This window comes from Peromyscus maniculatus, chromosome 23 (assembly GCF_049852395.1).
Source record: "Peromyscus maniculatus bairdii isolate BWxNUB_F1_BW_parent chromosome 23, HU_Pman_BW_mat_3.1, whole genome shotgun sequence".
NCBI classification, from domain to species: domain Eukaryota; kingdom Metazoa; phylum Chordata; class Mammalia; order Rodentia; family Cricetidae; genus Peromyscus; species Peromyscus maniculatus.
Genome location: NC_134874.1, coordinates 15,281,008 through 15,293,877, shown reverse-complemented (window position 1 = coordinate 15,293,877; position 12,870 = coordinate 15,281,008). Strand labels below are relative to the sequence as shown.

Genomic DNA, 12,870 nt, shown 5'->3' with positions numbered 1-12,870 from the left:
GTCCGAGATCGGTTCCCAGCTCATAACTGCCTATAACTCCAGTTCCGTGGGGATCTGATACCGCCGATCTCTGAAGGCACCTACACTCACATTCTCTCACTTAAAAATAATAAAAAGAAGTATTTGGAAACCAAGCAAACAGACAAATCCAAATAAAACAACCCCCCCACTCACATACAAGACAAATGTGGACTAAACCATAATTTCATAGAGGATGAACACTTTCTTGGAATAGAAGAATGTCCTACTTTCTGGAACTGTAACTGTAAGCAAAGCTTAAGAAATATAAAGCACTTTTTTTTTAAACCCAAGGACAGGTCATCTAAGGTTATCTGCTTCTTTGACATAAATATCTTGCTTCTTTGGCCTTGAGTTCTAGATCAGATCCGAGTTAAATTACAAATTTAAGGTATTAATCTAGCTCAAAAATTTCAGGCCTGCCTTTATCTCCCAAGTAATTCTGTTGGGTACCCAGGACAGACAGCCAAACAGTTTTCTTTCTTTTGTCCTTCCTTCCTTCCTTCCTTCCTTCCTTCCTTCCTTCCTTCCTTCCTTCCTTCCTTCCTTCCTTCCTTCCTTCCTTCCTTCCTCTCTCTCTCTCTTTCTCTCTCTCTCTCTCTTTCTTTTGGTTTTTCCAGACAGGGTTTCTCTGTGTAGCTTTGCTCCTTTCCTGGATCTCACTCTGTAGCCCAGGCTGGTCTCAAACTCAGAGATTCGCCTGCCTCTGCCTCCCGAGTGCTAGGATTAAAGATGTGCACCACTTCTGCCCAGTCCAAACAGTTTCTTTTTTTTTTTCTTTTTTTCTTTCTTTTTTCTTTTTTTTTTTTTTTTTGGTTTTTCGAGACAGGGTTTCTCTGTGTAGCTTTGCGCCTTTCCTGGATCTTGCTCGGTAGACCAGGCTGGCCTCGATCTCACAGAGATCCGCCTGGCTCTGCCTCCCGAGTGCTGGGACTAAAGGTGTGCACCACTTCCGCGCAACCCAAACAGTTTCTTTAGTATTGATGTTGAGCAACACAGCTTCCTGTTTTGGGGCGGAAGTGTAAACCCTTGAATGAGAAGGAGCAAGAAGGGATTGTGTAGTCAACGAGTCCTTCATGCTCTGCTCTCTGGTACCGCTTGGTGCTTGGAAGTAGATGGTCTTCCTGCTTCCTTTTAAGAGTTCGAGCAAAACAGTAGCTATTTTTAAATCTCAGAGGTGATGTAAGTTCTAAAGATAAACATTTTACAAATAGTTCTTGACTTGAAAAAAAAAACTCTAAGGCATCATTCAGTGTTATAGATGCAAAACTCTTGGGTTTTGCACACACCCATATACATAAGTACAAACAGACATACGTGACACAGACAGACAGACAGACACACTCAAAGCAAGACTATAAAGCGGTGTGACCTTTTTCTTGGAAAGTGGTCTCTCTCTCCTCTTTTTGGCCTTCTGAAGCAAGGTCTCACTATGTAGCCCAGGCTGGCCTAGAACTTGTGGCTATCCTCCCACTTTTTTCTCCCAATTTCTGGCATCACAGGTCTGAGCTACCTCTTTGGATGTGACTAACTGAAAAAATAGGAGTTTATACACATCCACATAAAGTCTTTCCTGTGGGCAGGCGTTGTTTATTATTTTGACACAGCCATTAGTTTTTGGAACGGTTGGACTTTTCCCTGTGGGCCTTGGATCAGTTTTGCTTTGTTTGGTAGCTGCACATCCATTTAACTTTGAGATATTCTGATCCGGGTTTAGGAAACAGCTCATAGTGTGGTAGCCACACCACTAATTTCTCAGGCCACCAACAAGGTGTCCCTGAACTTGCTTCATTCACTCATTTGCTTGTTTTTCTTAAAGCAAGGCCTCACTCTGTAGCTCAGGCTGATTTTGAACTTGTATTCCTCTTGCCTCAGCCGCCTCAAAGAGATCACAATTACTTCTAAGAATAGAGTTAAAACATTTTGAAAGATGGGAAATATGGCTGGGCGGTGGTGGTGGCGGTGGCGGTGGTGGTGGTGGTGGTGCACGCCTTTAATCCCAGCACTCGGGAAGCAGAGGCAGGTGGATCTCTGTGAGTTCGAGGCCAGCCTGGTTTCCAAAGCGAGTTCCAGGAAAGGCGCAAAGCTACACAGAGAAACCTTGTCTTGAAAAACAAAAAAAAAAAAGAAAAGAGAGCGAGAGATAGGAAATATGACTCAGTTACTAGAGTGCTTGTCTAGGTTGCGTGAAGCCCTGGGCTCTATCCCCAGCATCATAGAAACAACGTGGTGGGTGCTTGTAATCTCAGAACTGGAGAGATAGAGGCCACAGGACTCAAGTCCAAGGTCATCCTTGGCTACATACCAAGTTTTAGGCCAGCCTCAGACACAAAAGTCTGGGTCTCAAAACAACTGTTTGAGGCATTTTTTGTGAAGTATTTAGTGTTTCCTCAGGCAGTCACTTTTTTGTGGGTCTTTGTTTATAATCCTGGCTTTTCTGGAACTCACTATTTAGTTCAGGGTGGCTTTGAACTCAGAGATCCTCCTGCTTCTGCCTCCTGAGTGTTGGGATCAAAGGCTTACACCACCATGTTGTGCTCAGGCAGTCACCTTTAAAATGTTTTTATTGATTTTTATGTGTATGAACATTTTCATGTTTGTAGGTATGTAGGTCAGAAGGGGTTGACAGAGTCCCTGGAACTGGAGTTACAGGTAGCTGTGGCTGCCTGGCTGCCTGACCTGGGTGCAGGGAGCCAGACTGGGTCCTCTGCAAGAGCAATAAGTGCTCCTGAGCTCTCCTGCTTCTCAGTCAGTCACTTGATATGGTAGATTCTTTGGCAAGGAGAGAACCTTTGGGTGGAGGAGGTTGTGGAATGCTGTTGTCCAGTAGAACTATTTGTCCTGTGTGCAATGATGGAAACTTCTCTCTGTGGCACCATGGCCAGTTAATTGTACATTTGAATGTGACCGAGCCATTCAATTTAACATGTAGGGGCTAGATACATGGTTCCAAGGTATAAAGAATGCTTGCTATTCGTGCAGAAGTCTGGAGAGGGCTGGAGTTGGTTTGCCAGCCCCTCAGTCAGGTAGCTCACAACCACATCTAGGGTGTATTATGCTCTCTTCTGGCTTCCACATGCACCTTCCTGAATGATTGTATACAGAGAGGGGGGTGGTAAGTCTTTAAAAAAGAAAAAGGTAGGGTAGGCATGGCTGTGTATGCCCGTAATCCCAGCACTTGGGAGGCTGAGGCAGGCGGATCTTTGTGAGTTCTAGGCCGCCTGATCTGCATGGTAACTTTCAGGCTATCCAGGGTTTCATTGTGAGACTCTATCTCAACAAGATAAAACAAAACAAAACAAACAAACAAACAAACAAACAAAGGCAACATGTAGCTGGTGACTACCACATTTAAAAACACAGAGGCATAATATTGAGCCTTGAGTGTCACAGACTGGGGGAGTAGTTTATGTTAAGATACAAAAGCGTATTGAGTAAAGGTAAGCCGTTAAATACTCATCCTAGTCCACCCCCCTGTGCCCTGTAGTAGGAAAAGCTGGACTTGGACTCGTGCTCAGCGGCAGCTAGTCCTCACAGCTGTGCTGGTCTTTGCCAGGTGGAAGGTTAGTAAGTGATCAGTTTCTTAGATTGATCGGAGGTTCTTGAGCTCTCCTTTTAAACTTGATTTCTTCTGATAATCTTGAGTTCGCTGTCTCTCGAGAAGGGGAGGACAACACCAGCTGAGCTCGCTGTCAGTTCCCAGGCGTTGTCCTCCCCTCTTCCTTCATTGGTCTCCTGACTGTGTGCTGTGTATTTCCTTCCAGCCCGCACACGCCTCACCTTGCTGGTGAAGCCTTTTTCTTCCATCCTACTTCATTCTTTCGCTCTTCTAGGATGTTTCCAGGATAGTCACATGGTTTGGTATTTCTCATAAATCACATTATATGCTTATTATTATTTTTTTGTCCATGTGGATCTTTTCTCCCTAGCTACATTGTAAGCTCCATATGTTTGTGTCTATCATATGTTATTCTGTCATCTGTAATGAGCAAGAAGTATAATTGAAAAACATACTAGGTACACCCCAGCTAATTTTAGAGTAAACATTTGGAGCTTTTATTTTTAATTTTATTTAGTGAATGTTGTTTATTAATTGTTGTAGGAAATATAAAGATGACTATAGTTTCTTCCCAGAGAATCCACAATCCACACAGAGACAGCTTGCTAGATGCTATGAAAAGCATCCAGACTGAGTGGGGTGTGGTGGCTCGTGCCTGTGAGTTTGAGACCAGTCAGTACTACAGTGTGAGGCCCTTGTTTCAAAAACCAAGAAACGGGGCTGGAGAGATGGCTCAGTGGTTAAGAGCACTGGCTGCTCTTCCAGAGGTCCTGAGTTAAATTCCCAGCACCCACATGGTGGCTCACAACCATCTATAATGAGATCTGGTGCCCTCTTCTGACCTGTAGGCATATGTACAGGCAGAACACTGTATATATAATAAATAAATAGATCTTTAAAAAAAAAAAAAAAAAAAAAAAAACAAGAAACGGCCATGAGATGGCTCAGTGGCTTAAAGACATTTCCATACAAGTCTGACATCCTGAGTTCAACCCCCAGAACCTACTCAAACGGTGAAAGGAAAGAGCTGGTATCCAGGATCCATGAAACTCTGTCACAGAGAGCACACAGACTAAACAGAATGGACACTCTATGGGAAATAGAAAGTTGAATACATTCTCATTGGTGAGGCGCTGAGTAGGTTCTGTACGGCAGGTGAGCGCAGATTTGAGCAGCTAAGCTGGAGACTTGGAAAGCACATTGCAGGCAGGGAGAACCCCTGAAACAGAGCCACAGAGGAGGCAACATTCTGAGTTGCTGTAGAGGTATTGAGAGTCAATTGTGGATGATTCATGTGCATGTAATTGAGAAATTGAACCTCTGATTATTTTTTGATTAATAATTGAGTAATGATTCTCAAATGCTCCCATCAGAATCACAGATAGCAGCCCAGCCAGGGTTTGTTTCAGTAGGTTTGAGATCCTCATTTCTCACAAGTTCTAGGTGGTGCTGATACCTCACACTGTGAGCACCAGCACGTCTGAAATTGCCTGTGGAGGTGCCTGTTTTGTGTATGTAAACCCTTGATGTTAACGCACAGTGGTATTGCTGCTCTGGGCATAGACTGGTCTTTCCATAGGCTGCAAATCAGGCTTTGGTATTCATAACCCTTAGTGCGGTCTTGAAACGGTAGGAATCAAAACAGCAAACCTGAACATGCTTACTTGGCACCCAAGTTTTTCTTTTCTTTTCTTTTCTTTTTTTTTTTTGGTTTTTCGAGACAGGGTTTCTCTGTTTAGCTTTGTGCCTTTCCTGGATCTCACTCTGTAGCCCAGGCTGGCCTCGAACTCACAGAGATCCGCCTGGCTCTGCCTCCCGAGTGCTGGGAGCCACCATCGCCCGGCCCAAGTCTTTCTTTTTATTAATAGTTTTTCCCATCCCTATCATAGTTCCCCTCCCTCCCTCGCAGTCCCTCCCCCAGCCTCTGCTATCACCCCCTTATTATTTAGTGTATATGAGTGTTTTGCCTGCATGTCTGTCTGTCTGTGCACCACATGAATGCCTAGTTCCTGAGGAAGTGGTGAACCTCTTGTGGGTGCTGGGAATCCAACCCAGGTCCTTTGCAAGAACAATAAGTGCTCTTAACTGAGCAAACTCTCCAGCCCTGGCACCCAAGTCTTTAAGTATCTGAATTAGAGGCACTTGGTGTTGGAAGCCCCTTGTAATGTAAAATGAAGACTTAACATCTTCTAACTCCCAGCCATGTGTGGTGGCACAAGCTTATAACCCTAGAACAGGGAGTTTAATCCTGGCACTAGAGAGGCAGGCGGATCTTTGTGAGTTCAAAGCCAGCCTGATCTACATAGTTCCAGGACAGCCAGAGCTACATAGTGAGACCTGGTCTCAAACAAAACAAAACACCTTTGTAACTCCAAATAGAGACAAAAATGAGTATAGCAACAGTTGGGAAACACCTTAGAGTTCCTTTACATTATTAAAAATTATTGAGTTCTCCAGAAGCGCCCCCCTCCAAAAAAAAAAAAAAAAAACCCAAACAAAATGATGTCTTCCTGTGATTCTCTTGCACCACTACTGTGCTCATTTGGAATAACTATTGTCCCTGTTCTCTTTCCCTTTTCAGATTGGATCGAGAGACCGAGTTCTCTGTAGAAACACCACATTTGTACGGATGACTGGGGACAGATAGTAGCACCAGCCAGGGAGAGCGCCGACCTTCCAGGACAATGAGTATGCTAAAACCCAGTGGGCTGAAGGCCCCCTCCAAGATCCTCAGGCCTGGGAGCACAGCCTTGAAGACATCTGCCGCTGGTAATGCTTCACTTCCGACTTGTTTAGTTTTAATCATTTCATTGAGACAGGGCTTCTCTGCATAGCCCTGTGTCCTGAAACTCACTCTGTAGATCGGGCTGGCCTTGAACAAAGGGGCTTGCCTGCTTCTGCCAGCCTGAGTGCTAGGGTCAAAGGTGTGCGCCACCATGTCCTGTTACTTTTAATTTTTTTTTAAAAAGATTCGTTTATTTATTTATTTATTTATTTATTTATTTATTTATTTATTTATTTGTGTGTGTGTGTGTGTGTGTGTATGTGTGTATGTGTGTATGCATGTGCATGCAGGTGCTGGAAGAGTCCAGAAGAGGGCATCAGATCCCTTAGAGCTGGAATTATAGTTGGTTGTGAGTCACCTGACATGGGTGCTGGGAGCTGAACTCAGGTCCTCTGCAAGAGCAGCAGACACTCTTAATCACTGAGTGATCATATATTATCCTGTATAAAGGCATTGGATTTAAAGATGTTTTTTATTTTCTGAAAAGACAACTTTATAAAAATCGGTATTTGAAAAAGTTTTGATGAAGAAGCAGAGTTTTATATTTGGAGTTCTTAAAAAACATAAAACTAAGCTGGGCATGGTGGCACACGCCTTTAATCCTAGCACTTAGGAGGCAGAGTCAGGTGGATCTCTGAGTTCGAGGCCAGCCTGGTCTACAGAGCGAGTTCCAGGACAGTCACAACTACACAGAGAAACCCTGTCTTGGGGAAAAACAAAACAAACAACAACAAAACTTGTATGTTCAGGCGTGCACGCACACCCACCTTTTCGAGCACCCCTGGAGGTCAGGGGTTGACGTCAGGCAACTTCTTCAGTTTTTCTCCACCCAAAATTTGAGACCCTAGACCTGGAACTCCACATTCTGGCTAGGCTAGCTGGACAGTGAGCTCCAGGGGTTTCCTTGTCTGTGCCCCACGCTCCGCTATTTACTGTGATGCAGTGATCTAAAGTCCTCCGAGCACTTTTCCTGCTGAGTCCCACACCGCCACTCAGATCTAGAATTCTTTTTTTTTTTTTCTTCTCCCAAGACAAGGTTTCCCTGTATAGTTCTGGATGTTAGGGAACTCACTCTGTAGGCCAGGTTGGCCTCGAACTCAAAGAGATCCGCCTGCCTCTGCCTCCTGAGTGCTGGGATTAAAGGCGATCGCCGCCGCCACCACCATCGGGCAGTTCTAGAATTCTTAGGAGTCACATTTTTGGAGGTTATCCTTTCTTAATTTAGTTGGTTTAGTGTGAGTAGTTAAAGTAATTAACAAGTTAAGTCACTTGAGTTATTTGATCCCTACCGTATTAAGGTATTTTGATTTCTCTTCCTTAATTTTTCCAGATCTTTCTCCATGGAATTAGAAACAAACAAACAGTAGTCTAGTCTAAAAGGCTGGATGACACTAACTGAACAGTGTTTGGTTCTCAAACCAGTGAGGAAGGCCTTTCCTGTCATTTATGCATGAGTGATTCAGTCCATTCACAATGCTCTAACACAGTGGTTCTCAACCTTCCTAATGCTGCGACTCTTTAATACATGTTCTGGTGACCATAAAATTATTTTTGTTGCTATTTCATAACTAATTTTGCCACTGTTACAAATATAATGTAAATATCTGTGTTCTGGTGGTCCTAGGTGGCCCCTGTGAAAGGTTGGAACCTTACCATAACTTGGTAAAACAAGTTACCGTAGGCTGGGAATTTATAAACGACAGACGTGTACTGCACACAGTTTGCTGTTCTCCCAGTGTTGTTTACACTTCTCGGCAGTTAGGCCTCAGGCCAGATGTCGGCTCTTGGGTGTGTGGGGGTGCTTCTTGTCTTCTCCACAGCACAGGCTACCTGCTTCCTTGTCTCCTCCCCGTTCTTCCCACTGACCTCTAGGAGGGCACAGACTGCGCTCCTTGCTTTGTTTCCTGATCTCGAACAATACCTTGGACTAGTCCTAGAGACGCAAGAGCCCCTTGATGAAACATGTAGAGGATGAATCCGTACATTCAGTCATTTCGTTTTCTTTTTAAAGGCCCTTGAAAGATGTCGCTGCCTCCTCCCTACATGGAAGAAACTAAACTCAGGGAGGTGGTGTCACAGCCTGAGATCATGATCTGCCTCATAAACGATAGTCTGGTTAGGAATGTGCACCTTTCCAAATTACACTGAATATTTAATAAATCCTTATTGGATGACTAAATGGATGTTTTCAGTGCAAATACACACACATTTCTGACAAATTAACTACTATCTTTTTGATAGGATAGCGGTTGTACAAAAGTGTCTTGTCTTCCCAGGCATTTGGCTATCTTTGTTTTTGCTGTGATCCTGCCTCTGCCATCAAAGGAGTAGGTTTGTGTATAAAATATTTTATATAATAGTGTTGCAGTAGAGATTGTAGGGGCCTCAGCCCCCAGTCCTTTCATTCATCAAGCATGACTCCATGTCTCCGGTTAAATGATCTGAGTTTTGTTAGCTTGACATACAGAAGTGAACTGGTCTCAGTGGATCTGACTGGGTATTCCTGAAGTGTTCAGGAAGGGAGTGGGGTAGGCATGAATGAGACTATATCAGAACTATAAATACAGGGCTGGGAAAGAACGATTTTCCCCCTTGCCTTGATGATGTCCAGTCTTAGTTGCAAAAGTAGAATAAACCTCGCTCCCCAGCTCACAGAGTTTTGAGAGTGTTCCACTTCCTTACTTAAAAAAAAAAAAAAACTTGTCCAGCAAGTCACGGTCTGTTCATATTGCTGTTGTTTTCTCTTTTTATGTTTAAAGTTTTTTTTTTATTATTATTATTTATGTGTATGGGTGTTTCTTTTATTATTTATGTGTATGTCTGAGCACCATGGGTGTGTATGCCTGTTGCTGGCTGGGGCCAGAAGGAAATGTCAGATCTCTGGAACTGGAGTTACAGATGTGGTGAGCCACCATGTAGGTGCTGGGAATTGAACCTGGGTCCCCTGCAAGAGCAGCCAGTGTGTCTAACCACTGAGCCACCGCTCCAGCCCCCTCTCCGTTTTTCTTCAGGTTAGCACATAGCTGCCTGAGTGTGACGTTGGATCTCTCTGACCCGCCTTTGTTTTCAGCTGCAGCTCCAGTGGAGAAGACACTGGCCAGTGAGAAAGCCGCAGGCCCTCCATCCTCAGAGACCCAGGAAGAGTTTGTGGATGACTTTCGAGTTGGAGAACGAGTTTGGGTGAATGGGAATAAGCCCGGATTTATCCAGTTTCTCGGGGAAACTCAGTTTGCACCAGGCCAGTGGGCTGGGATTGTTTTAGACGAACCCATAGGAAAGAACGACGGTTCTGTGGCAGGCGTCCGGTATTTCCAGTGTGAACCTTTAAAGGGGATATTCACCCGACCTTCCAAGTTAACAAGGAAGGTGCAGGCAGAAGAGGAAGCCAATGGCCTGCAGACAGCCCACGCAAGAGCTGCTTCGCCTCTGTCCACGGCTGCGGCCACCGCGGTGTCCTCTTCTCCAGCCACGCCCTCGAGCATTCCCCACAAACCGTCCCATTCAACAGCAAAAGAAACTGCGACTCCGTCTCAAATCAGCAACCTTACGAAAACTGCCAGCGAGTCAATCTCCAACCTTTCAGAGGCTGGCTCCGTCAAGAAAGGAGAGCGGGAACTCAAGATTGGAGACAGGGTGTTGGTGAGTTGATGTGCACAAGTCACTTGTGGCCGCTGCTTCTTCAGTTTTCCATCTATCTCATCATCTTCCTCCCCTCCTCTTCTAATTATTTCTCCTTCCCGTGTCTCCCACCCCCCCACCCCCACCCCCACAGGTTTCTCTGTGTAGTTTTGGAGCCTTCCCTGGATCTCGCTCTGTAGACCAGGCTGGCCTCGAACTCACAGCCTGGTTCTGCCTCCCAAGTGCTGGGATTAAAGGCGTGCGCCACCACCTCCCGGCTCCCTTTCCCTTCTTTGAGATGGAGTTTTTCTTTGTAGCCCAGGCTGCAGCAATGCTGTTCACCATGTTCCCCTCCACCACACTAATTTGTCTTTGTTAAACATAAATCTTTGATTTAGAAATAAGAAGCATTTTAACTTTAAATTAGTTAAAGAAGTAAGATTTAGGAACTAAGCATGGTAGCTGGACGGTGGTGGTGCATACCTTTAATTCCAGCACTGGGATGTCAGAGGCAAGCAGATCTCTTGAGTTCAATGCCAGCCTGATTTGCAGAGTGAGATCCAGAACAGCCAGAGCTACACAGAGAAACTCTGTACCAAAAAATAAAAAATAAGAGAGAGAGAGAGAGAGAGAGGGAATGAGAGAGTGAGGTACACACATACACAGAGGGACTTAGAAATCTGAACTGTTTGATTTAACATTTTAGCAGTTAAAAAAACTGCCAGGCATGGTGTTGTATGCCTGCAGTCTCAGCTCTCTCGAGGCAGAGGCAGGAGGATTGAGTATTCAAAGCCTGGCTATGCTATGTAGCAAGATCCTATTTCTAAAAACAAAACCAAGACAACAATAAAGAACTAACTGGGCAGAGGCAGGGAGGTTGGGGCGATAGCTCAGTAATGCGTGCATTCACCTGGCAAGCGTGAGGACCGAGTCTGACCTCCAGCATCCACGTCAATGCTGAGCGTGGTAGCACACACAGGGCCCTGTGTTCAGCCTTCCGTACTGGGGTGGGTGAATGACAAAAGGAGCCAGGTGAGAAAATGGAACGCTTGTGCTGAAGAGGTGCTGTGGTCAGACAACTGATGCAGGTTGCTAAGGAGCAGTGATTGGCTTGCTGTTGCCATGGATGGACCTGGACCAAGTGTGTATTCTCATGTATGTGTGAGGGAGAACTTAATAATGCTGATGGGATAATTATGGTGATAACTAATGTTTATGTGTATATTGAAAATAGTTGGGAAAATATTTAAAAAGGATCTTAGTTTTGAGCACCTCATGTGAATAACATTGTGAGCAGTGGTATTTTTAACAGTTGTAAGGAAACAGAACCTTTACAGTAGACTCAGTCATTTTTTAAAGTACTTAAATTGTCTTTTTTTGATTTTTGTTTTTTGTTTTTCAAGACCATTTCTCTGTAGCCCTGGCTGTCCTGGAACTCACGCGATCCACCTGCCTCTCCCTTAACTTCTTGTGTAACCCAGGATGACTTTGAACTTCTAGGCCTCTTGCCTCCACTTCCTGAGTCTGGTACGCTGCCACCGCCCAGCATAAAACGCTTACATTTTCAGTTGCTGTGCAATTAGTGAGCCCAGACCACATGTCGATATGTCCTTAACACCCAGACGTCACCGTGTTGAGGCAAAGGAAGTACAAGAAGATACTAAGCATCCAGAGTCACAGATGAGTTTTACTCCTCTTTAAGGTTGCTGCGTTTTTACTTTCGTAGCACATAATTTATTTCCAACCAGGAAAGAAAATGGCTCTGACGTAATCAAGTATTTCCTAAAATTGATATTATTCATTATTGTTGTGTATGTGTGTCTGTGGGTACACATTTTGTGAAGTCAGCTCTTTCCTCCCACATTTATGTGGGTCCCAGGGACTGGATGCAGGTCCTTCGGCCCCCGTGCTGGGGCAGCAAGTGCCCTTACCTAGTGAGCCATCCGGCTGGCCTACAGTCAAGCGTTTCTCTAAGAGAGAATATTTTGGTAAGAAGCCTTAATGAGTACACACACCTAGAATGTTTCATTACCGAACTGCCGCAGACATCAGGTCAGGCTAGCAGTGTGTCACTCGGGTAAGTGGCCCGGGTGGCTCCGGGATAACTTGAGCAGAGTTGAGAAGACAAGCAGAGAAGCCGCTGATGGGCGATGGAGCGCAGCCCGTCATGTGTTAGGACCACGGAGGGGCAGCCGCTGCCTTCTTCCCCTCTGCAGTCTCACCTGTTGTTCTCCCTGCAGGTCGGCGGCACTAAGGCCGGTGTGGTCCGGTTTCTTGGAGAGACCGACTTTGCCAAGGGGGAATGGTGTGGTGTGGAGTTAGACGAGCCTTTGGGGAAGAACGACGGCGCCGTGGCTGGGACGAGGTCGGTTGTGTGACGTCGTGTCTCCCTCTTACCTACAAGTGTGTTTGTGAGACACCCTTACTCTATGGGACGGGCTGGCCTGGGACTGCCTGTGTAACCCAGGCTAGCCTGAGACTTGTGGCAATCTTCCTGCCCAGTTCAGTCTCCCAAGTATCAGGACTAAACATATGAGCTGCTGTGACTGACAAGGAGCTACGCTTTAATTTTATTTATGTATCGATTGATAGATTGATTGAGACAGGGTCTCTCTGTAGTTGTGGCTGTCCTGGAACTTGCTGTGTAGACCAGTGGCCTCTATCTCACAGAGATCCACCTGCCTTTGCCTCTCAGTGCTGGGATTAAAGGTGTATACCACCACGTCTAGACTTTTTTATTCCTGAGACCTAGCTAGAAAATATTTTGTTTGTTTTTGTTTTAAACGCATATGCACATGTGTGCATGCCAGAGAGCAACTTTGGGTGTCAGCTTCAAGATTTCTCATTGGCCTAGAGTTTACCCTTTAGGCTAGACCAGCTGACCATGGAG

The 12,870-nt window shown here is 45.2% G+C and overlaps 1 protein-coding gene across 34 annotated transcripts in view; it reads left to right on the top strand.

Annotated features, from left to right (window-relative positions):
- Clip1 (CAP-Gly domain containing linker protein 1) overlaps positions 1-12,870 on the top strand; it is a 118,183-nt gene that overhangs the window by 31,360 nt on the left and 73,953 nt on the right. For all 34 annotated transcript variants that reach the window (XM_076560054.1, XM_076560051.1, XM_076560047.1 and 31 more), the window contains exons 2-4: positions 6,159-6,346; positions 9,433-10,001; positions 12,221-12,345. In XM_076560054.1, the coding sequence (XP_076416169.1) occupies positions 6,262-6,346; positions 9,433-10,001; positions 12,221-12,345 (779 nt within the window). In that variant the 5' untranslated portion in view covers positions 6,159-6,261. The remainder of the gene's footprint in view (positions 1-6,158; positions 6,347-9,432; positions 10,002-12,220; positions 12,346-12,870) is intronic.